Here is a 22304-nt window from a genome sequence, read left to right on the forward strand (position 1 = left end):
TTAAAAAAAAAATTATAATTTTCAAACATATGTATGTACATACATACATACATACATGTGTATGTGTGTATATTCGAAAAAAATTTAAAATTAATAATAATCTTGAAAAGAAATTTGTTTTCTTAATTTTCCTTTTTATTTTTGAACTTCTTTATTATTCTTTTAACTATTTGAATCTAAATTTAGAATTAATAAATTTTTCATTATAGTTTTTATTTTTTTGTTTCAAAAATATTTTGGTATTTGTTTTTTTATTAGCGATACTTTTTTGGATTAAAAACTGAAAAAAAATTTTGTTTGAAATTTTTTACCATGAAACAAATTTTGAAATTTTTTCCAATTTCGTTTTTTTTTAATTTTTTCGAAAATTAATTTTTTTTAAGTTTTTGAAATTTAATACTTTATTTCTAATTTTTTTTTTTTGAAATTTAAATTTTAAACCCACCACAAAAAATATTATTTTCTTGCAAAATTAAAAATTTTTTTTAAACCAAAACATTAAAAAATATTTTAAAATAATAATTTTGACATTATCTTAAAAATTTAAAATAAAATCTAAAAAAAAATTCTGGAAATTTGCAGTGGGTTTAAAATTTGTTGATTTTAAATAAAAGTTATTTTTGAAACCAAAATTATAAAAAAAATATCTTGAAAAAAAATGTAAATTAAATTAATTAAAAAAAAAATATTTTGAAAGTTTGCAGTGGGTTTAAGATTTGTTGCCTTTAAATTTCGCGAAAATTGAAAATTTCAATATTGAGAAAACAAAATTCAAAAGTTTTTAACTTTTTTTAGTTGCTTTTTCAATTTTTGTTTCAAAATTACTATTTTTTATTTAATCAATTTTCGTTTAAAATTATTTTTTAAATATGTTTTTTCAATTTCGAATAATTTTATTTTTGTTTTTGAATTTTTTCGAAATTTAAATTTAAAATCGCAAAAATTTAAACCCACTATGCATTTCATAAAAATAGCAATTTGCTGCTTTCCAAACTAAACTCTGTGTGTGAGCACATACCAAGCCTTGCGCACTAGAATGAAAATATTTATATTTTGCGAAATTAAAATATGAAAAATTGTTATACTAAGCTTATTAAAAAAAAATTTTAAAATATACATAATGCTTGTCAACCAATTTTTTCTGTTAACTTATGCTTATGCACTTAAGAAAAATTCATATTGTATGCTAAACTGTATATATATTTAGGTATTTGTATACGTATTATGTATTATATGTATTTATATACTTAGTAACTGCTATTTTATACTTTTTTATAGATTTGTATTTTGCATGGCGCTTTCCAACGCCGCTTAGCGCACACCTTTACGTTGTTTGCAGGCAAAATTAAGCGCTGGCTTAGACGCGCTAATAACAGTTGGTACAAGAATAATTTTTTCTGCTAACATTTAAGTTAATTATACTTTTTTGTTTTGTTTCTGCACTGCTGCTTTTGCGTAGTTAGAATTGTATAAGGAATTTCGTTAGTTTTTCTTGCTGGGCTGTTTATTGCACGGCAACTTAACGGCTGAATTTATTCAGCGTGTACATATGAGCACCAATACCAGCGTTGCTGATGCGTTGTTATTAAATATATTCATATTACAGTATATTAATTTTATTGTGAGACTTCACGAAAACGTTTTTGACGTTCTAAACTTTCCACCTCAGCCCAGGAGTTGCGCATATTGCGGAATAACTGTAAAATAATTAATGTGACAGAGTTACAAATAGTTATTTTGGCAATTGAAAGGTGTGAAGGCATACACACCTCATCCACCCAGTTGTGTTCGGCTAGTAGATCGTTTAAGATTTCGGTTGACGATTTGCCCGGGTATTCTTGCTGTTGTTCACCAACACGTGACGAACAATGAATATACAAATTATACTTTTCATGTGCAATCTTATGGAATATATCAGCACGGGCAGCGCAAATGCGACACAGCAGTATGTCCTGGTGGAGTAGAAAATAAAGAATATGCGATAAACAAAATATCATATTAATAAAGTAACTGCATGCCTACCTTCTCACAAGCCAAGCGCGTATCCACGGGCACCGGTTGCATCGTATTGGCATGATAGGGATTACCAAACAGCAGAAAGCGCACCGATATGCCTGGCTGATGACAGCCGCCACAGTTTTTCTGCGTCAGATTGTTTTGTCCCCACTCGGTGAAAACATGACACTTGGGATAAGTTTCTATTGAAACGATAATACTGCGTGTCCAGGGCGTAATGGAGAGTAATTTACGCTTACAATTATCCATTATGCTATCGATAATGCGTACGCTGCCCAAAAAGTACTCATCTAGTGGTTAAAGTGAACAGAACAACAAATTGGGTGAAATTAATTTAACTAAAAAATCATGCAATAGCGCGCCTACCCTTCTCTCTAGTTATTTCCAAGAAAAAGCTTGGATCCAGCACCTGTGATATCATTGTTTGTATGTAAATTTCGAAATTATCGCGATAACGCAAATAATCTTCCATAATTTTCTCAATAAATTGTTCGGTATCGTCGGCCAACAGCTCGGAACGCATAAATTCCACAATAGTCTCCTTGTGCGATTGCACTTGTATGCGTACGGGCGCCTTAACATATAGCTTCTTTGAGTCGAGATTCCACGATGAATACTAGGGGGCAGGCGAAGCGAGAAATTTAGTTATATTTTTAGTGACCGTTAAATTAATGAGTTACCATTGACATGTTGCGATAGAACATTTTGCCATTCTGACAGAATGGCTCATATTTTTGTAGAATACATTGGGTGTCCACCTGCCAGATGATCGGCCAATCGTTGACCAAATCGGAACGGAGTACAATGAAATCGCCGGTCTGTGCGGACAAATGGAAGTTTAGAAAGAAGTCAAAGAAAGAAAATAAGAAAGTCTTAAAATTGGACAGAACCAATATAAAAGTTCTAAATCAATTTATTCCATCTATTAAGATTAGATAAAATACTGGATATGGAAGTCTAGAAGTCATAACTCGACTCAGAATTCCAATTTTTCAAACAGACTCAACCATAATAGCTGTATTATTAGATTAGCTGGGTGACTACCTTAAAATTATCCGCATCGTGCGTAGTGTTGGCATACGATGATGCATTGGCTTTATTCGGTGTATAACCATCAACATTTTGTTGTTGCGCCAACTGTTGCTGCTGTGGCTGTTGTTGTTGTTGTTGTTGTGGCTGCACTTGAGTAAGCGACGTTTGTTGTTGCTGCTGCTCCGGCTGCTGATTGTAGTTAGTTTTACGCGGTGCACTCTTATTTCTACGCGATGATGTCTTCCGGCGATAGCTTCTGCCGCCCTCATCGCTCTGAAAACCAAAGGTTTTGTAGATTTTTGGCACATAAATTTCGTGTTACTGCACACACAAACTTACATCATCATCCTGTGGCGTCCACACGGGATCCGTGTCGGAGTCCGCGAACTCATCGGGCTCTTGATCTTCATTATCAGCCAAACCGCTGCCGCTAGCGCCACCTGCAGTGCCCGTACTCATGAACATGGCATGCATGCTCGTCTGTTTCGCTTTGCGTAGACCTTGCTCGCGTCGTGGCGGCAATGTGAGTGGATCTAAAAGACGAGGCAAGTCAAGCCGAAATGCAAATGGTAAGGACAGGCACAAAGTTGTTTGATGTGGTGAATGTATACGTGGTTAGATGGGTGGGTGTTTATGTGTTGTTAGAAATGTTTGTAATGAATGTGTTCTTATGGAGTTATGGGCAAGTGCAAATGAAATTCCCGTTATGCTATACTTGTGTGTATATATACATTTATATACATAGATCTCTTACAAGGTGAGAGTTGACTAAAGCGCTTATCCATCGGTTGGGCAACCTATGTATGCAAAAGAGAAATGTGATTAACTAAACTAAAAATTATACCTCAATTACTAGACAGGGTATCTAAAAAAAAATTACGCACACGTTTGGGTAATGGTAATTGACCAAGTCTCTATTACCTAAAACCTTATTCGAACGCGGAGTTTAAATGTGAAAAAGCATTGTTGTAATTTTTAGATTTTTTTGTAATATGGAATCTAAAGATTTCTTGTTGAAATTTCTAATCTAAAGATTTCTTCTTTAAATACTTAAAGAATTGTTGTCGTAGTCCGAAGGATTGCTGTAATCTGAGGAATCAATTTCCAGTTCTATGGCAGGTATACGCTAAAACTCCTTCATTTATAAGTCAAACATGGACACAGGGTTGCTAGTATTCCGCTCAAAACAAGAGTCCTCTATTCTACAGTACTTTTAAGTTTGACTGAAACATTTTTTAGTCTTAACGGGGCATATAAGTTTGCCACGAACTTTGGTATTCCCTGAAGTAAACGTCGAAGACCCCAAAAATATTCTATTTGTCGACATATCTTCACGAAATTTGGCGTGGATTATTGTTCAAGGCAACGGTACAGTCACAGAAGAAATTGGTTAGATCGGACCACTATAGCATATAGCTGCGATACAAACTAATCGAACAAAATTCAGTCCTTATATGGAAGAATTTTTTATTTGACCAGATATCTCCGCAAAATTCGGCGTGGATTATTGTACATGCCAAAGGCACAATCTCCCAAACCAATTTTCATATCCGACTTTTATAACATATAGTTGTCATACAAACTGAACGATCAAATTCAAGTTCTTGTATAGAATTGTTTTTATTTGTGAAGGGTATTATAGCTTCGGTGAAACCGAAGTTAACGTTTTTTCTTGCTTGAGATAACGAAAGCTTCGTCTTATTCAAAAAATTGCTTCATGAAGGATTCTAACATTTCTAATAATGTAAAATTGAGGTAATGCTTTGACAAACATTACCAGTTTGTCAAACATTCCCTACACAGTAAAACAAGCTAAACATAAAATCAAACTCTATTCTCTGCTGTCACTTAAATTATAAATGTTTTGACTTCTTAAGTCCAGTCTACAGCTACTTAAGTCCAGTCTACAGCTACTATAACTCTTATAAGCAAACTTAGTTGTCTAAAAAATGTGCTGTAGTAGAGTGAGCGTGATTGCTTAACAATAAAATTGGAATTGAAGTGAATGTGTGCATGTTTGAGGAGGTGCGAGTAATAATTTAAAATGTGATTTAGTTATGTTTTGTGGTGGCTTTGGCCATGATGGCGACTGAACATTGAATGTGGTCTCATCATTGGACTGCGATTTGGCCGCTGACGCAAGTGAAATAGGTAAAGTGAAACAGTTTAGAATTTCCGCCCCAAACGCTCGTTCGCGCGCACTCTGCTGACGTTAGAAAATGTGTTGAAAATTCATTCATTTTTAACTCTTGCTCGTTATGTGGTTAATGCTTCAATTAATTGAACCAATTTTAATTGAAGGCTATAAGTTTTTTCTTTCGTTTTTCTTTTTGGCTAGAGCGTTTAAAGTAAGCAATGTAAATGAAGTATATAACATCCCATTTCGCATGCATAGAAATGCTTTATCCATCTGGTTGGGAAATAAAAACACAAAATGTTTTTTTAGTAAGAACTTTTGTTTCTTTGCTGCATTCTTTTGTCAAAAAATACTTAAATCCATTTTATCAACTGGTATCTTTTTTTCTTTCTATTATATATGTATGTATTGTAACAAATCATTTTTGCTGCCATTAATTTTGATTTTAGTTATTATTATTATTTTTTAAATAATTTCTTATTTTCATGCTTGTTTAATTAACACGATAATTAGAACGCTTTAAAACGTCAACCATTCATATGGTTTTGTTTTGCATTTCTTTCATTCTTGTTGTTTTTCTTTTTTTGTTTTGTTTTTGGTTGTACACGAATTGTCTTTTGCGCGCGAACGAGCATGGGTACGTTCGCGTTGGTGCAGCAGCGTCTTCTTCCACTCAAGATCGTGGTCGAGAGAGAGAGAGAGAGAGATAGGAGAGAGATTAGTGCGTGTGTGGATGGGTGTGAGTTTATTTTCTCACCACAACCACGCGCTTGTGATACATTTTCATATTCTTTTTGTCTTCACCATCTCAGCTAACCGACTGCGCATGCGCCACCAGCTAACTAATTAAAACAGTCAGCAAATTTGCAACACAACAACGCACAGTCGCGCTCATCAATGCCAAGGCCACAGAAAATTTATTAAAGGATGATGATGACCGGCCGTTACGCCAGCGGCAGCTGCTGCAGCAGCAGCGGCAGCGGTGGGTGCTATCGTATTACTAGTAGTGGTAGTACTGGAGGAATTTTGTTGGTCAGGCAACATACCTTGACTGCTGCCGCCGCCACCGCCACCACCGCTAAACCCCAATTGTGCACAGTATTGTTGTTGCTGTTGCTGTGGTTGTTGTTGTGAATGTTGTTGTTGCTGTTGCTGCTGTTGTTGTTGCGCCTGTTGCGGTTGTTGTGTTTGGGTCGGAATCTGCTGCCCATATGGGCGGAATGATTGCTGCTGCTGTTGTTGTTGCTGCTGTTGATGTTGTAACTGTTGCTGTTGTTGTTGCTGCTGCTGCTGCTCAGCTGGATGCTGTATGACCGACGGTGTGCTCGCTGTGGCGGCAGCCGATGTCTCGGCAGCAGCAGCTGCAGCCGCCGCCGCAGCCATGTGCGCCTGTGGTCGCTTCTTCGGCAATATCTGCGTTTGTGAGAGTATTTTAATACGATGCGCATCGTCGGCCGACAAACCGGGAGTTTGTTCGTCAACAACACCTGCTTGTTGCTGGTTTGCTTGCTGCTCGTTCGTTTGACCACTTGTCGCGCCTGCGCTGGCCGCCGCCTCCTCGTTATTGCCATTGCCGGTTTTTGTACGTTTTGCCGCATTGCCGCTGGGCGAACGTTGATAGTTCACTTTGCGGCCACTCTTAACCACAGCCGGTGGTGGCGAATCATCACGCTCACCCTGCAGGAACTTCAAATAGCTATCCATGAACTGTGTCTTTTTTTCGCCAATCGAAGTGCCAACGACCGGCCTACGCTCGCTACCCGGTACAATACTATTGCCTACCGTTGCGCCCGTTGCCGCCGCCGCCGCTGCCGTCAAACCGTTATTAGTGAGCGCACTGGTCACTGGCGTGCTGCCAGCACTTTGTGCCTCCGTTTGGGGATGACGTATGCCGAAATTCGTGGCGCTACGTCCATTGCTATTGTTCAAGTTCGTTGACGAGTTCGCATAGCCCTGTTTGGGCGCTACAGCGTCCGTGAGAAAGTCCAATTCCTCTTCGATATTGGGCACAATCACTTTATTGCTCGGATCATTGGCAGCGGGCGTTGCATCTGTATTGGACTGTTGCTGTTGTTGTGGCGTTTGCTGCTGTTGTGGCGCATGTTGCTGTAGTTGTGCTTGTACCTGCGCCTGCGCTTGCTGCTGTTGCTGCTGTGGCGGTTGCGTAGGTGGTTGCTGGTGCTGTGTCGGCGACTGTTGCAGCGGTTGCTGCTGCTGCTGCTGTTGCTGCGGTTGATTGAGATTATAAAGCGTATGTGGTATGGCGCCAGCTGTTGCTGCATTCTGCTGCATGCATGCAGTGTACTGTGAAGCAATTTGTTGTGGAAATGTGCTCGAATAGTACGAAGATAAATTCGTCAGATGCGCCTGTGACTGCGCTTGCGATGACTGCATATGCGCTGGTTGCGGTATTTGTTGCTGTTGTTGCGCAGCCACCTGTTGTTGCTGCACTTGTTGTTGCTGCTGCTGCTGTTGTTGTTGCTGTTGTGCGGCATGTGGATTCACATAGGTCGGTATGCTAATAGGGGGCGCTTGCGCAACCGGCGACGGCGTATTGTTCTCGATCTTTAAGGGCGTATTCCATTTACTATTGAAATCATAGTAGGTAGCTTGTTGTTGTTGCTGCTGCTGCTGTTGCGTTTGCTGCTGCTGTTGTTGTTGCTGCTGCTGCTGCTGATGATGCTGTTGTTGCTGCTGTTGTTGTTGTGCTTGCTGTTGTTGCTGATGTTGCACCACATCCTGCTGTGGACTGCGCACCGTCGCATAGTCGTTCGTGACGAGCGTCTTTTTCGGTTGACGCTTGCGCGGCGTTTTGGCAGGTTTTGCAGGCAGTTGCTTTGGCGGCTCCACTTCAACCTGAAACGGTAAGAAGAAGATGACGAAGTTTTTAGTGATGTAAACGCTACGCAAGCTAAATTTAATTTAATGTTGATAGCATGAAGAGAAAATTTTTAGCTGATAAATTGTTTATTTGTTATATGTGTAAAAAAAATTGTTTATATGCAAAATTTATTCATGAAATCTGTGAAATGCAGCTCTGAGGTACTAAAGCAATATTTACACTGCAAAAATTTGCGAGTCTCTGCTAAATGAAGTAAGAGGAATGGTGGGCAGGTGGCGAAAAAAAGGTTTGTCTTGTGTTAAAAAAAATCAAATTAAATAATTTAAAATCAAAAAAAAAAGATAACAAAATATTGTTTAAACGAAATATAGAAAAAAATTAACGTTAAAATAAATGCGGTTATAAATCACATTATAGCAGCAAAAAATAAAAATAAATTATTAATGGAAGGCCAGATAAAAGAGTGAGAAGTAGGCTGTATAGTTTTTTCAACATTTTCTATATTTTTTTCAACATTTTCCTATTGCACAAATGCGCAAACACAACTAAAGTCTACATTAAACACTTTTAGACACAATAGAAGCATGCTCTTACATTTAACACACAGATTTTACTTAAACGACTACACTTGCTCGCCTTCATAGAAAACCTAACGCTGGTGTACTGCAATGTTTCTCCATATTTTCAAAATACTTAATATATTGTTATCACTCAATATTAAATTGTCAAATAAAATGCATATTTTGCTGTAATTAATCATGATGACATATTAAAACAGTGCAAATGCTTTTTAGGGTAACATTAGGTTCAAGTAGAAATGTCAAAAAAGCCATAATCAGTTGTATATAGTATTTCCACTTATTTTCAATGCCACAAAAACGGCAGTTATATTATAGCGGCATTCTTATACGCATCTTCCTCAAAAGCTTGGAAATAAACGTCACAGGTTCAAATACATACAATTCGTTTTGTTTAGTTTCACTCCCTTTTGTTAAACAGAAATGAAAATCGATTAGATGAGCACAGTTAAAAGGTGGCAACATTAAAGGAATACAAATATAAATTACAGAAAATAAATGAAAATAAACAAAAAGTGTAGGTTAGCTATAAAATAACGGTAATTTGGTATTAGGTATATGTTGTATGTAGATTAACGGGTGTTTTCTGTCACCCAATGTGTGGAGAAAATTTTGAAAACAAAAAAACCCAGATGTACAGGTGAAAGTAAACGGCATAGGATAAAAGAAAATGAAATACAAAATTTTTTGTATTGTAAATATACATTTAATTAAATGTGTGCCTTGTGAAAATATATTAAAATTTTAGACGACCGAAATAACCAAACTATTTTGGAAATTTTCAAGTTTTTTATGAATATGTTTCCTTTTTAAAGTAAAGTTTTAGCAACTTTAGTTATATTAATGCGATTTTATTTAAACAATTTTAATTTTTAAAACATTTTCAAAACGTTTAGTTTTTTCTCAAAATCTTATTTTCGTACAGAGCATGTGATTTTAATGAATCAATATCAAATAATAAACACGCACACATGAAATGAAAAGTGTTGTACCCAAATTATCTATACAATGAGTTATGCAATGATGAAATGGTTTCTTTTCTAAAGATAATATTATCCAATTGTTAACAGCAACACAAATAATGTTTTTCTAACAATACAACTGTTTTCAGTTGAAAAGTTTCATGTGACATTGACACCCTTTAGCAGATTTTCAATTTTACAACTGAGCTGATGACTTTTTAATTTATTCAACTTTTTCGAACTCAACTTATGGAAAAACATTGCATACGCACTTAAGGACAGCGTAATTAAAATTTATATATATTTAATATATATAAAATGCAATATGATGAGTGCGTCAGGTGTTAGTAGTTTGTGTTTTAGATGTTAAAAGCAAACGTAAATAAAGAAAAGTAAACTTAAAATAAAAACTTGCGAAAAAAAATTGTAATCACCATCAATTTCAATTAAAGCACATAAAAGATGCATAGAGTGCGGGGAACAATTTAACAAAAGGCTTCAAGAAAATATACAAATCGAAAATCATAAAATACAAACCTTGGGTATGATTTGAATCTGTGACGCTTGGGAGGAGGAAGTTTGTTGTTGTTGCTGCTGTTGTTGTTGTTGATTATTCGTATTCGCCGTAGGCGATACCAACATATTCGCCACCATATGCTGGCGACGTTGCTTTTCGACTTGTTGTTGCTGTTGTTGCAATTTTTGATTATTGAACAAATTTTGTTGTGCTAACAACTGCTGTTGTTGCGCTTGAGCTTGTGCTTGTTGCTGTTGTTGGGTATGTTGCAACACAGTCGAATTACCAATAGCTGCACCCGTACTGGGATTATATAGCGTTTGTTTAATTTCAAGTCCAGGTGGCAAATTGAATATCAAACTTTCGCCCACATCGTTATCAGTGACATAACCCAATTGACGGTTTTCTTGCTTTACTTGTAATTGCAAGACATTTTTCACATCTTCCGTACTAGCACCACCGTCCGTCGAACCATTAGTATCTTCGATTTTAGTCCAACACGCTGAAACGTGTTGCTGTTGTTGTTGCTGCTGCAGCTGTTGCTGTTGTTGCGGTGTACTTTGTATCACAGACGAATAAGCAACTGTGGCCGAAGCTGGTGAGCCTGCACCTGCAATGTTACGTCGCAAGGCCGGCGATTCAGCACCACCACCTGTCTTATAGACAATCACATGAGGTGACACAGCATTATCTACAGCAACTGTGAGTGCTGGTGTTGTGCTGCCAGCAGCATATGAACTATTTACATCATTCTGATGTATTTGATCGACTTGTATTAGTTGTTGTTGTTGACCTTTGCGTACAATTTTATAATTTTTACCATCAATGGTACAATACATTTCAGCATCATTGTCAATTGCAGCATTGATTTCATCTTGCTGTTGTTGTTGCTGTTGTTGCAACTGTTGTTGTTGTTGATGTAGTTGCGTCTGATATAAAAGTATATCATTATAAGCTTTAAGGTCGGATGGCTTCTCCTGTTTGATTTGCTGAAAATGTGCAACACAGGCGTCGCAAGAATTCAATTGATTTTATTTGACTGTAGTTTATATGTGTTTGTGACTGTAGATGATGTTAGATATTATTTGAGTTTTCGGTGAATTCTTATATTTATGATTTAATAAATGTAGGCATACTTGTGCGGAGAGCTGATATGCAGTAAAAACAGTTTTCTATTCTTGTTCAATAACAGTTGAATAAGTTGTGGTGAAAAATAGACTTATGTATGTATGTATATACTCTTAGAACCTTCTAAATTATGTTCAAACTTATCAAATTTTAGAGTTTTACTTTCAATCATATTAAAGAAAACTAAGAAGATCAATGTACTAAGCATTACATATGTACGTTTTGTATTTCACATTATGTGTTTAAAAAAATAAAACCAAATCCTTAATAATAAAAGTCCATAATTTCTCGACATTACATCAATTATTAGTATAATAAAGCATTTGAGAATTTGAATAAAAGAGAGGAGAATAGAATACAGCCCACACTTTACACTTCTATTCAAAGCTTCAAAGGTCATAAAACTGAGCAGCAAGTTGTAACATATGAAAAACTTTGGCTTTAATCGAAAATTAAACAAATGCATAGGCTTCGTATACAGACTTAAAACCAAACTCCCCAACATACTACTCACCACCTTCTCGGCCACTAAATTCAGTTGTGGTTGTTGCGCTTGCTGTTGTTGATGTTGCTGCTGTTGTTGTGTTTGCTGCTGCTGCTGCTGTTGTTGTTGTTGCATAGCCAAAAATGTGTTGGATATCATCGGCGTATTCCAACTGAGCGTAGTTGATGTAATTGCTGATGTTGTGGGCGATGGCGATGCACCGCTCGATGAGGAATTTTCACCATAATAATTAGAAGCAGCATTATTTGCGGCTGCTGCAGCAGCTGATGATACAACAGCGACAGCGGCTTGATTTTGGAAATTCGTCAATTGTTTATCTAACGTTGATGGTATTTGTATTTGACGCACTGGTGTATTTACAGCACTTGAGGCGTAGTGGGCTGGTTTTGGTTGTGCACTAGCTGCAGCCGCATGATGGTAGATTTGTTGAAAGACTGGATTATATCCGCCAATTGGTGAAGGTGATACAAAACTTCCGCTGCCAGCAGCTGCGGCATTAAAGCTAGCTGCTATACCAGAGTGTGCAGCCTGTAGAAATAGAGATTGGGCAGGCGCCAAGTGTGGATGTTGAAAATCTTCTGCTGACCCAGTGCTGGAGGCAGATGGCACAATACGATTATAAGCATAAGACCAGGGGCTTGAATTGGGATCCATATTGGCGAACGAAACGGTTTGGTAGTAAATGTGTTTACTATAGAACAAAATTGATTAGATACGATATACATATAATAATCAAAAAGATATATTCAATTGTTGTGGGGCTATTGAAATCATAAACCAGAAAAAAAATTTGCATACGACAACAAAAAAATATATACCTACATATACAGCGCCAAAAACTACGGAGGCATTAAAAAATTATACTATATATTATTACTTCAAACACAACAAATTGCTAGTCTACTGCATAACCATTGCACCGTTGAATAAAGTGTACATAATAATGCTTTATCAAAAATTTCAATGCCGATTATGTCTCAATGCTTCCCCACAACAATACAAAAACAAAACGTACTTGCTTCGCTACCGATTGGTGTAACATTCAGTGCGAAAAACTTCTAGTTTGGGGATTTTTTTTTTTACTTGTCCCGCACTACACCGACACCCGCTCAGTATTCGCAAACCAGTGGAGCACCAGAAATATGTACTTTGTCTTGCGTTATGTATCTAGCTGGATTACGACTGTTGTGGCTGCACGGCAAACGGCTCGACCGGTCGTTCTGTGCGCCGTTGCCCAACGCTGTCGCCTTGCGTGACTCGTCGCGTTCTCCTGCAACTCGTTGCGTTAACTTAATGTAGAATTTCTATTTTTTCACTCTTTTAATTGTTTCACGCAACAAATTTCACTTCACAGCTCTTAAAGAAGTTCTTAGGTAGACTTTGCAATTATATTTTTTACAAAAATATCACGTTTTTGTTGTTAATTTTCACTTTTTCGCGTCATCTAATCTGTCTACTCGTTATACTGACCGAGCGCCATTTTGAGAAAAACATTCCCACTCCGAATTCGACCGAGGCTAGCTAGTCCGAAAGTGTGTATTTTCTGCCAGTCAAAGCATGACGGAGAAATGTCAAAATACACGAATACGAACAGCATTGCACGGTTGCAATTGTTTTATACAATATTTATATCTAAAAAAATGAGTTTAGCATGTTTGAAAAATTTTAATTTTGCTTATTTTTGAACGCCAGCACTTTAATTTTGTAGATTGGAAAGTCTACTTAAGTTACAAATAGTTACAAACAAATTTAAATATCAAAGTTTCGTTAATATTTATACGATTTCCGAAACTTCAAGTCATTCTGTCTTTAAGTCATCAGCTGCTAATTGCAATTTGACAATACAATGCAACCGTGATTTTGTTTTGCTGATTGTTTTTCCCGCGCGTTCCGAGTGGACAAAGTGATTTTTGCACACAGTTTGTGTTAAAGCTATTATTTTAAATTTTATTATCATATTAGCAAATCAAGACAGACTAAAGTTGGTATAAAGGTGAGAGATTAGCGTAAGTTATATGTATTCAATAAGTTAAGTAGTTACGTTTGTACAATCAGAAATATTTTAGGAGAAATATTTAGCTATGCTTATTGCCTTTGTTGTTGTTGTGTAGGCTTGTTCGATTTGAATTTTTCGTTGGCAAGTGCTATCTCACTCGCTCATTATACCTATCTGACGTCTTTCATTGACAATTGCTCGGTAAAGAAGAAGAGTAAACTTTTACGCATTGATTGGGAAAAATTTACTGCTACTTATCTTTTTTTTACAAATTATTGTTTTTTGTGCTGACTCAACCAAGTGAGGATTAGGTAAAAAAAATCTGAACTTAACTAATTTTTGAGGTAAATATCCTTGTTTAAAGCCGATTTTGTTTTTGTCAAGACAACGTTTCGGCTTTAAATCTGCCTACGTGTTATTGATATATAAAATAAAGTACAATACGCCCCAAAATCTTATTGTCTTAATTCCCCAGTGACTGCTGCCTTACTTCAAAATGGATTTCGGTGATGATTTTGCTCCCAAAGAAGAGGTTGACCCAGCTGCAGAGTTTTTAGCACGTGAGCAATCAGTTCTCGGTGATCTGGAATCCGAAATCGTACCACCTGCAAGTACTGTTGCAAGCGGACCGCCCAGCACCGATGGCAATGGTCTCCTTGGTGGCGATGATCTTGCGCCCAACGTGGCAGGTGGTGGACTCGGCTCTTCCACTGGTAGCTTTGAAATGATAGGTGGCGAATCGAATGAACCCGTCGGTATTTCAGGGCCACCACCCTCACGAATTGAACCAGAAAAGATTAGAAAATGGCGTGAGGAACAAAAACAAAGACTTGAAGAGAAGGATCGTGAAGAAGAACGCAAAAAAGAAGAGTTGCGCCAACAAGCTAAACAAGAATTAGATGATTGGCTCCGCCAAACTGAAGAATCAATTGCTAAAACAAAAGCGGCATCACGTAATGCCGAAAAACAAGCAGCAGCGCTCGAAAATGGTGGCCCACTGGAACCGGGTACCGAATGGGAACGCATTGCAAAATTGTGCGATTTTAATCCAAAAGTGAACAAATCCGGCAAGGATGTGTCACGTATGCGATCCATTTACTTGCATTTGAAGCAGAATCCCATCCCACTAAAAACCGCTTAATTATTTAAAGTGAAACTTCAAGAAAAGCCTTAGTGCACTAAAACATTCACATACATACGAGTTTATTAATAGTATTTCGGTCTTAGATTTACAATACATTTGTGCTGATTCTTATATTGTCTGCTTATTTTTTTCTTTGAATATTGGATTCACAAAAGGAGTTAGTGAATAAGATATTTACCTATTAAGCAAATTTAATTTGAAAAAGTATTGTTTATATTAGATTGGTCTATAGATATGCATATTAGCTGAAATTTCCAATATGTAAATTTAAAGGAAATGAATTTATTGAAATTTACAAAAAATATAATTGCAAACTTTAAAGGCCCAAAAATATTCTTTCATTTCATATGGCAAAAATATGTGCAGTTATGTTTCTTAAACCATTTGGTTATGAGATTTATTTATTTTATATAAATAATCTTTTACTCTGAAAATTGCAAAAATTCAAATTCATATTTGCGCAAACACATTTCTTCGTCACACAATCACAGCCGCCGTATGGAAACTCGCGAAATTTACAAAACGCTGAACAGGTGACATCAGCAGTCAGCGGTTGTGTCGATGTACTATACTCCGCATCTACAATTGCGTTTTGTTGACAATCGTTTAGGTCGAATTCTTCATAACGCGCTGAAAGAAAAAATAAATTACTGAATGTTTTGATAAAAAATACTTTATTATTTGACTCCTTACTTCTTGCATAAGTGACGTGGCTTTGCGAGATTATTGCTAACAAAGAAATTGCCGCACAAATCGAATGCATATTTTTCACTATAATAGTCCGACTGAAATGTTAATTTGACTTAGCGCTGCTTTTGATAACTGAAAATGTACATATGTACATACATATGTACATATGTACTATGAATGCGAATAAAAACCAGGCTTTGTGGGGCTTTACATGATTTGCGTTTATTTCGTTAAATAAGTGTTTATTTATATATAGCTACTCTTTTCGGCAGTGGTGCATGAAAAATTATCTACACATTTTTACAATTTAAATTTTTATAATTTTAAAATAAAACCAACAAAAAAATTTAAATTGTACCATGTCTCCTGAGTCTACAAATAAACAAAATTCGCGTGTGTTATCATAATACAATTTAATTTTTATTAAAAAAATATTTATATTCTAGCCACAAACACATACGCATAAAATGACTGAACATGACTGTGATCTGACGACCTCACCAAAGTCCAACTCCTCGAATACCTCCAGCAACAGCAGCGGCGACAGCTGCTCTCGGTCAACTTCGGATTCTAGCGACGAATTGCTTTCAACCAGTTTTCGTTCACGTTCCCCTTCACCATTAGACGATCATGTAGATAAAGGCTGCGTGAATCTTTTAACAGATAAAACATTTCACAACGAAATCTGTGCACTTGCTGCGAAACGCAATGCAAATTCGGACAATAGCAGACAAGAATGCGTTTTAGATGATAAGAATCGTATTATAAGTGTAGGCAATAATGAACTGTTAACAGATCACGAATTCCTCATGGAAATTGCACTCTTGGCCACCACACGCAGTGATGATCCTAAAACGAAAGTGGGCGCTTGCATTGTGGATCGTAAAAATCGTATTATTGGCATTGGTTACAATCACTTCCCACCCAACTACACGAGCGAACCGTACCCGTGGGGCAAGGATAAATGGAATCACTTGAATAATAAACTCACCTATGTTATACACGCTGAATCAGATGCCATATTCTCTGCACAATCGGTAGACTTACGCGGCGCCACTATATATTCCACATTGATGCCTTGCAATGAGTGTGCCAAACTTATCATACAGTCGGGTATACGTAACGTTTTCTATTTGAATTCAAAATTATTTGAGAAGTGGATATATAAGGCATCACGCCGCATGTTGCATGCTGCCCGTGTCACATTGCAGAAATTAGAGTAGTGCACAGCAGCAATTTTGTACATATTGCTGTATTTGAGAGTTCGAAATTGTTACTTAATGTTTTTATTGTCAAATTAGTTCGAGTATACGCGCCGAAATGAAGGCGTATACATATACAATTTTTTTTTATATATACTTTATGTATTAAACATATTTTTATTTAGTTATTTGTTTAGTTCGTATAATAACTTGCTTTCTTATTGCTGCCATGTCCTTGGTAATGCAAGCCTTTTATTTTTTTCTTAATTATTTTTGAAATTCTACATATATAGACTATGTAAAAAAGACTTCCAAAGATAAGGCTAAATTAAGAAGTCCTCTTACTTAAAAAAATGTGTACATACATACATACGTATATTTTTTAAATAAATTTATTACGACGAATTTTAAATGATACAACCGCTGCCAAAATCTCTGTTTTTTTATAGTGATCCGTTAGTTGTGGGTTTTCTACGCTTTAGAGTTGAAGCGCCTTAAAGTGTGCTAAAATTGACGCATTGTTGGCTTGGTGAAGTTTCTCTTATCTCATGTTAACAAACTTCTGCAACTACAGACACTGTAGGAGTACAGCTATGTTATTCTCTCTCTGATATTTGTAAGACATGTACAGTGTACACGTTCATACGTAGTGTATAAGTATGTACATTAGAGCGGGTCGAATTTTTCTATAAATTCGCGTATTCGATAAATGGATCATTCAAAACAACTTTAACTAAGAGACTATAGGTCTCGGCTCATTTCTCAATAATGATTTTTTTAAACTAAAAGAGTTTCCAATAAGACTAAATGTTGAGAAATTCAAAAATAAAATTTTTAATTTAAATTATTTTTTTTATAATTTTAAATGATACATATATTCATTAAATAACAGATTTTCACAATATTTAATTCGGCAAATACGACCCACCCTAATATAAGCATATGTACATACATGCTTATATTTAAATGTTTATTAACCCTTATCAACATGCGTGAATACCATGTAATAACCAAATCGTTTACATTTGCTTGCTATCAACTGCTAAATAACAGTGTAACTGTTAACTTTACAGGCACACGACATGCACGTGCCATCAGAACATGTGAACATTCTGCCGACAGTCACTTGCAATCGGTGTAATAACTACTGTACTGTACACAAAGGATTTCTGTTAACTTAACAGCTCCGCAAATTTAACAGTGCATGGCATTTGGTAGCAGCTGAGCGCTAACAGTGCCATGCCAGCACATACATATGCGTAACATTTTAACATCTTCGTCGCATCGTGCAAATCGCTTTTCTTTCGCCGGCCCACACACAAACAAAACCATGCGAAACGACGGTGTTGGCATCAGTTTTCCATGGCTTTCAAAGTGGCGCGGACGTGTTTGTCGCAGCTACAACGCGCCATAAACGTGTACCAACAACATATGTAAACTTAATAACATACATATGTACATATACATATGTATCTCTGTGTGCATGCACGAGCGACGGTGTGTGCTTGAATAACGGTACAATAGCGTGCTGAAAGTGTCGCGCGGACGCGGAAGCCAACGCGAATTCGTTGATAAATATTAGAGAAATTGTAAATAAAAGTGAATGTTTTTGTGTTTTTGTTGTTATTGTGCAAGCGGCGTGTTTACAAAGTGTCAGTGTCATTTATGAAGTGCAGTTGTTGCTCTTTATTGCTGACTAATCATTAAATATAAATAAATAAATAATTGCTTGTGTGCGGTGAAGAGCGCTTAAGAGCTTTAAAAGGCGCATAAATTTCATTTTTTCGGTTGATTTGTAAGTGTTAATTTTGTTGATATTCTGTTGAATGTGTTTTATTTGATTTGTTGATTTTGAAGCGCTTAATTATCGAATAAAATACATTTTATATGCAGATAAATAAAGAAAGAGATATAATTATGCAAAATCTATGATAAAAATACGAATGCATTTTAAAATGCTAAATTTTTATAATCCATTAAGAGGAGTAAACAAAAAATATAAAATCTGTAAATAATTGCTATTTATAAATAGTTAATTGAAAATAGTTATAAATAAGAAAAACAAAATAAAAAATAATACAACAATGTTAATAGGAAATTAAAAAAAAATATTTAAAAATAACAATACAAATTTCTCTTTAAATAATATTTAAAAATTAATAAACATCATAATAAATATGTATATAAATATTTTAATATATATTTTTTTAATTTTTTTGTTTTTAAATATTAATAAATATATAAATTTATTTATTGAAATTTGTTTTAAATTAGTTAAAAAAAAGGGAAATTAAAAATATTAATATAAGAATACCGTTTGAAAATTCAAATTAAAAAAATATTTGAAAATTTATATATTATATCTCTCCCTATAAATAAGATTAAATATAGAATATTTATAGCAAAAATTAAAAAAATATTAATAAAAAATATTGAGAAATAAATTTAACAATTATTATAATTAATAATGAAAAATTAAATATATTTCTTATTAACTAATAAAAATAAATAAACTGATTAAAATGCTTATTGCTTATTAATTAAAATAATTCATAAAATTAAAAAAAAAATAAAATACTAAAATAAAAAAATATTTAAATAAATTAAAAAAAAATACTATTAAAATAATAAATAGATAAAAAAATCAATAATCAAAAATTAAAAAAAATATGTAAGAAACGAAAAAAATTGAAATTAAATTATTGAAAAAATTTAAACAGAAAAATTTTTTAAATAATAATTAGATAAAAAAACCCATTTAATAAAATTAAATCTAAAATTAAAAAAAAATATTATACAATAAACTAAAAAATTTAATATACATGGCATAATGAAAAATAAAATAAAATTATTTTAAAATTATAGAAATAATATTTAGAAAAAAATATATAATTAAAGAAAAAAATAATTAAAAATGATAATTATAGAATAGGAAAAAATATGCCAAATAATTTAAAAAATATTTAAATTAAATAAATTTGCAAATAATCAACGCATAATAGTCAAATTAAATAATTTTAAATAAATAAATAAAAATAAAAAATTATAAAAATAAATAATTGAAATTTAGCAAAATAATCTAAAATTAATAAGTGAAACAATAAAATAAAATGAACTAATTTGCGTGCAGAACTTAAAAAAAATATGCTGGAAAGCCTCCCCAGTCGCAGCAAAATTGTCGCCGGCAAGGTCGCTCACACACACATACCCACAGCCACATTTTCATTTCGCTCACCGTCATCGCCGCCTTCAAACCAACGCACGACAACAATTAAAAGTATAAATATACTTAAAAACACGAGCAAAAAAAGCATTCATGTCAGCCGCACAAACACCGCTATGACAAATGACAAAAACAACAGACACTCGCAGCACATCGCTGCAAATACAATAAAAATAATAAAAAAAGGTAAACAAAAACAACACTAATGCGAATGTTTAGCAATTTTGAGTGGAAATTAGGTAAAAATAGCTGCAAAAACACAACTTGGCCAATGCGGCTGGGAAACAAAATGTGGAGATGCTGAAATTATGAAAGATCTGCTTCGCAAACGATGCCAGTGTGTGTGTTTGTGTGTCTGTGCTTGCTTGCTGATGTGCATAGTTTATAGCCGCACCATATGTGTTGTGTAAATGTTTTTTGTTGTAAGAAAAGTAAAAAAATGTAGAAAGAATTGCACGCCAAATGTTGGAGAAATACATTAGCACACTTATGCGCGTGTGTATGTGTATATTTTGATGAAATGCCGAGCATCAAATGTAGCAAGAATATTCATAAATATTTCGTCAACTTTGTGTGTGCGTGGGAATTTCGTTGAAGTGCCCAATCTAGCCGACGAAAAAACTTTACAGCATTTCGGTGTTGAAAATTGTCTGTAAAAATTAAACAAATTAACTTATTAAAAAAATATATAAAATACCATATATATGAAAAACTCCAAAAAATTTGGGGCAACACAACACATGTATGTACATATGTACATATATATGGACAGACAGACATCCGCCGGACAACAGTTGGAAAGGTAATTAAAATATGTATTTGAAAAGATTTTCTTTATGGTACATTTAATATTAAATCTGCATAAATATGGATTTTCGTTATTAAAAATATTGAAATTATTTTGTTTATTTATGTGAAAGTATTAAGCGCTCATAAATCAATATTTATTTATATATATATTCCATATTTCCAATAAATTAGGCTACTTTGTAAGGAAAAAAATCTTTAATCATAATTGTTTTTGTTAGATTAGTTTGTATGGTATAGCAGCTATATGCTATAGTCGTCTGATTCGAACGATATGTTCGGAAATTGTAACCTTATTTTAGACAATAGTCTATGTACAATTTTGGGCAGATATCTCGTCAAATAAAAAAGTTTTCCATTAGGACCTTATTTCCGGTCGTTCAGTTTGTATGGCAGCTATATGCTATAGTGGTCCGATATCGGCGTTTCCGACAAATGAGCAGTTTTTTAGCTAGAGCATAACTTGCGAAAAATCTCAGAACGATATCTCAAATACTGAGGGTCTAGTTCGTGTATGGTATATAGAGACAGATGAACATGCTCAGCGTATAAATATAAGAAATAATAGCAATCGAAGTTTTGATCGAGTTTCCATGCCTTTTATTTGCATTAATTTAAATATTCGTTTTGTCATTTCCGGCCACCGGAAGTTGAAAACTGCAACCCTTAAGAGAGTTTATCACATTAAAGGCATCTCCATGTCTGGTTAGCAATCACGTGTCATTTAAATTCTGGTTAAAAAAAATGTTTTATCGAAAGGAGTCTCTGTTAAGTTAGCCAGAACTTAACTGAAGGATGACTTCTTACCAGAGAAAAAAAGCATACTTGTAGGCGCTGTGTATCTGAGTTTACTTTTCCGTCTATCTAACTATTGATTACCACTTGATTCACGTATACTCTCAAGCTATTGACCCAGCAACTCGAAAGAATGCATAGGTACATTAATTATATTTGGAAAACTAATTTCCTATCACTACTCGCGTCCTTTTTTGAATAAATTTCGACAATCAACTATTGGCTCTCCTGCAGTTTCAAGTAGAAGCACCTCAAAACTTCATCTTTTTAATATTTTTGGTTACTTCAGCACTTAAAATTTAACCACATATTTAGTATATTTCTTAGTGAAGCCGAGTTCATTTTACCTGCGATAACTATCACACCATAACCTCAAATAAAAATATACTTTAATCACAGCGTTTTCTAAACACGCATACATTTTCCCGTTTTGCTATTTGTAACACTACTTTATGCGGCATTCGGCATTCGTTAGCCACTTTTCCACAATTCCCTTTTCCGAGATATGTTAAAGCATAAATGGTGAATGTGTGTTAGGCGTAGCATAACCAAAGGCGTACAGCTATGCCATGTGCACATTATCTTCATATGTGTGTGTGTCTTCGTTAGAGGCAGTGGAGTGAAGTCTCCAAGGAAGCACTCGGCAAACCGATAGCAATAAAAACAGGAAAAAGTATGATTTAATACGCCAACGGCCACATTTAGCCCAAGCGCTAGCGGGTCGCGCATT

The 22304-nt window shown here is 34.8% G+C and overlaps 4 protein-coding genes and 1 long non-coding RNA gene across 10 annotated transcripts in view; 3 read left to right on the forward strand and 2 right to left on the reverse strand.

The window, feature by feature from the left end:
* Positions 1–1179: 1179 nt before the first annotated feature.
* LOC126761028 (putative uncharacterized protein DDB_G0271606) lies at positions 1180–13233 on the reverse strand. 3 transcript variants are annotated; one of them, XM_050476907.1, is made up of 11 exons: positions 12733–13231; positions 11727–12408; positions 10105–11073; positions 6232–8041; positions 3388–3581; positions 3061–3321; positions 2697–2834; positions 2383–2632; positions 2023–2306; positions 1770–1952; positions 1180–1697 (listed from the first exon to the last, which is right to left on the reverse strand). In XM_050476907.1, exons 2-11 carry the CDS (start codon positions 12369–12371, stop codon positions 1617–1619), a joined length of 4815 nt encoding a protein of 1604 aa, XP_050332864.1. In that variant the 5' UTR covers positions 12372–12408; positions 12733–13231; the 3' UTR covers positions 1180–1616. The 3 variants fall into 3 exon arrangements, with proteins under 3 accessions (XP_050332864.1, XP_050332865.1, XP_050332866.1); XM_050476908.1 differs by lacking the exon at positions 10105–11073 and having other exon boundaries at positions 12733–13230; XM_050476909.1 differs by lacking the exons at positions 1180–1697; positions 1770–1952; positions 2023–2306; ... (1 more) ...; positions 2697–2834; positions 3061–3321 and having other exon boundaries at positions 3567–3845; positions 12733–13233.
* Positions 13234–13597: 364 nt separating this feature from the next.
* On the forward strand, positions 13598–17181 carry LOC126763316 (deoxycytidylate deaminase). Its single transcript, XM_050480671.1, has 2 exons — positions 13598–13710; positions 15994–17181. The coding sequence occupies exon 2, from the start codon at positions 16015–16017 to the stop codon at positions 16768–16770; it is 756 nt and encodes a 251-aa protein (XP_050336628.1). The 5' UTR covers positions 13598–13710; positions 15994–16014; the 3' UTR covers positions 16771–17181.
* Positions 13899–14968, forward strand: LOC126763317 (clathrin light chain). 2 transcript variants are annotated; one of them, XM_050480672.1, is made up of 2 exons: positions 13899–14057; positions 14189–14968. In XM_050480672.1, the coding sequence occupies exon 2, from the start codon at positions 14210–14212 to the stop codon at positions 14852–14854; it is 645 nt and encodes a 214-aa protein (XP_050336629.1). In that variant the 5' UTR covers positions 13899–14057; positions 14189–14209; the 3' UTR covers positions 14855–14968. The 2 variants fall into 2 exon arrangements, with proteins under 2 accessions (XP_050336629.1, XP_050336631.1); XM_050480674.1 differs by having other exon boundaries at positions 13899–14024.
* Positions 14900–16025, reverse strand: LOC126763319 (uncharacterized). The gene is made up of 2 exons (XR_007667603.1): positions 15551–16025; positions 14900–15487 (listed from the first exon to the last, which is right to left on the reverse strand). It is a non-coding gene; the product is annotated as an uncharacterized LOC126763319 (long non-coding RNA).
* Positions 17182–18110: 929 nt separating the features above from the next.
* The window catches only part of LOC126763311 (serine/threonine-protein phosphatase rdgC), a 124205-nt gene continuing 120011 nt past the window's right edge, over positions 18111–22304 (forward strand). Inside the window, exon 1 of one of the 3 annotated variants that reach the window (XM_050480661.1) lies at positions 18111–18544. The gene's annotated coding sequence lies outside the window, so the exon portion shown is untranslated. The remainder of the gene's footprint in view (positions 18545–22304) is intronic. The other 2 variants (XM_050480662.1, XM_050480663.1) reach the window with 2 other exon arrangements.

The sequence above is a fragment of the Bactrocera neohumeralis genome, chromosome 6, assembly GCF_024586455.1.
Source record: "Bactrocera neohumeralis isolate Rockhampton chromosome 6, APGP_CSIRO_Bneo_wtdbg2-racon-allhic-juicebox.fasta_v2, whole genome shotgun sequence".
In the NCBI taxonomy this organism is placed as follows: Eukaryota; Metazoa; Arthropoda; class Insecta; order Diptera; family Tephritidae; genus Bactrocera; species Bactrocera neohumeralis.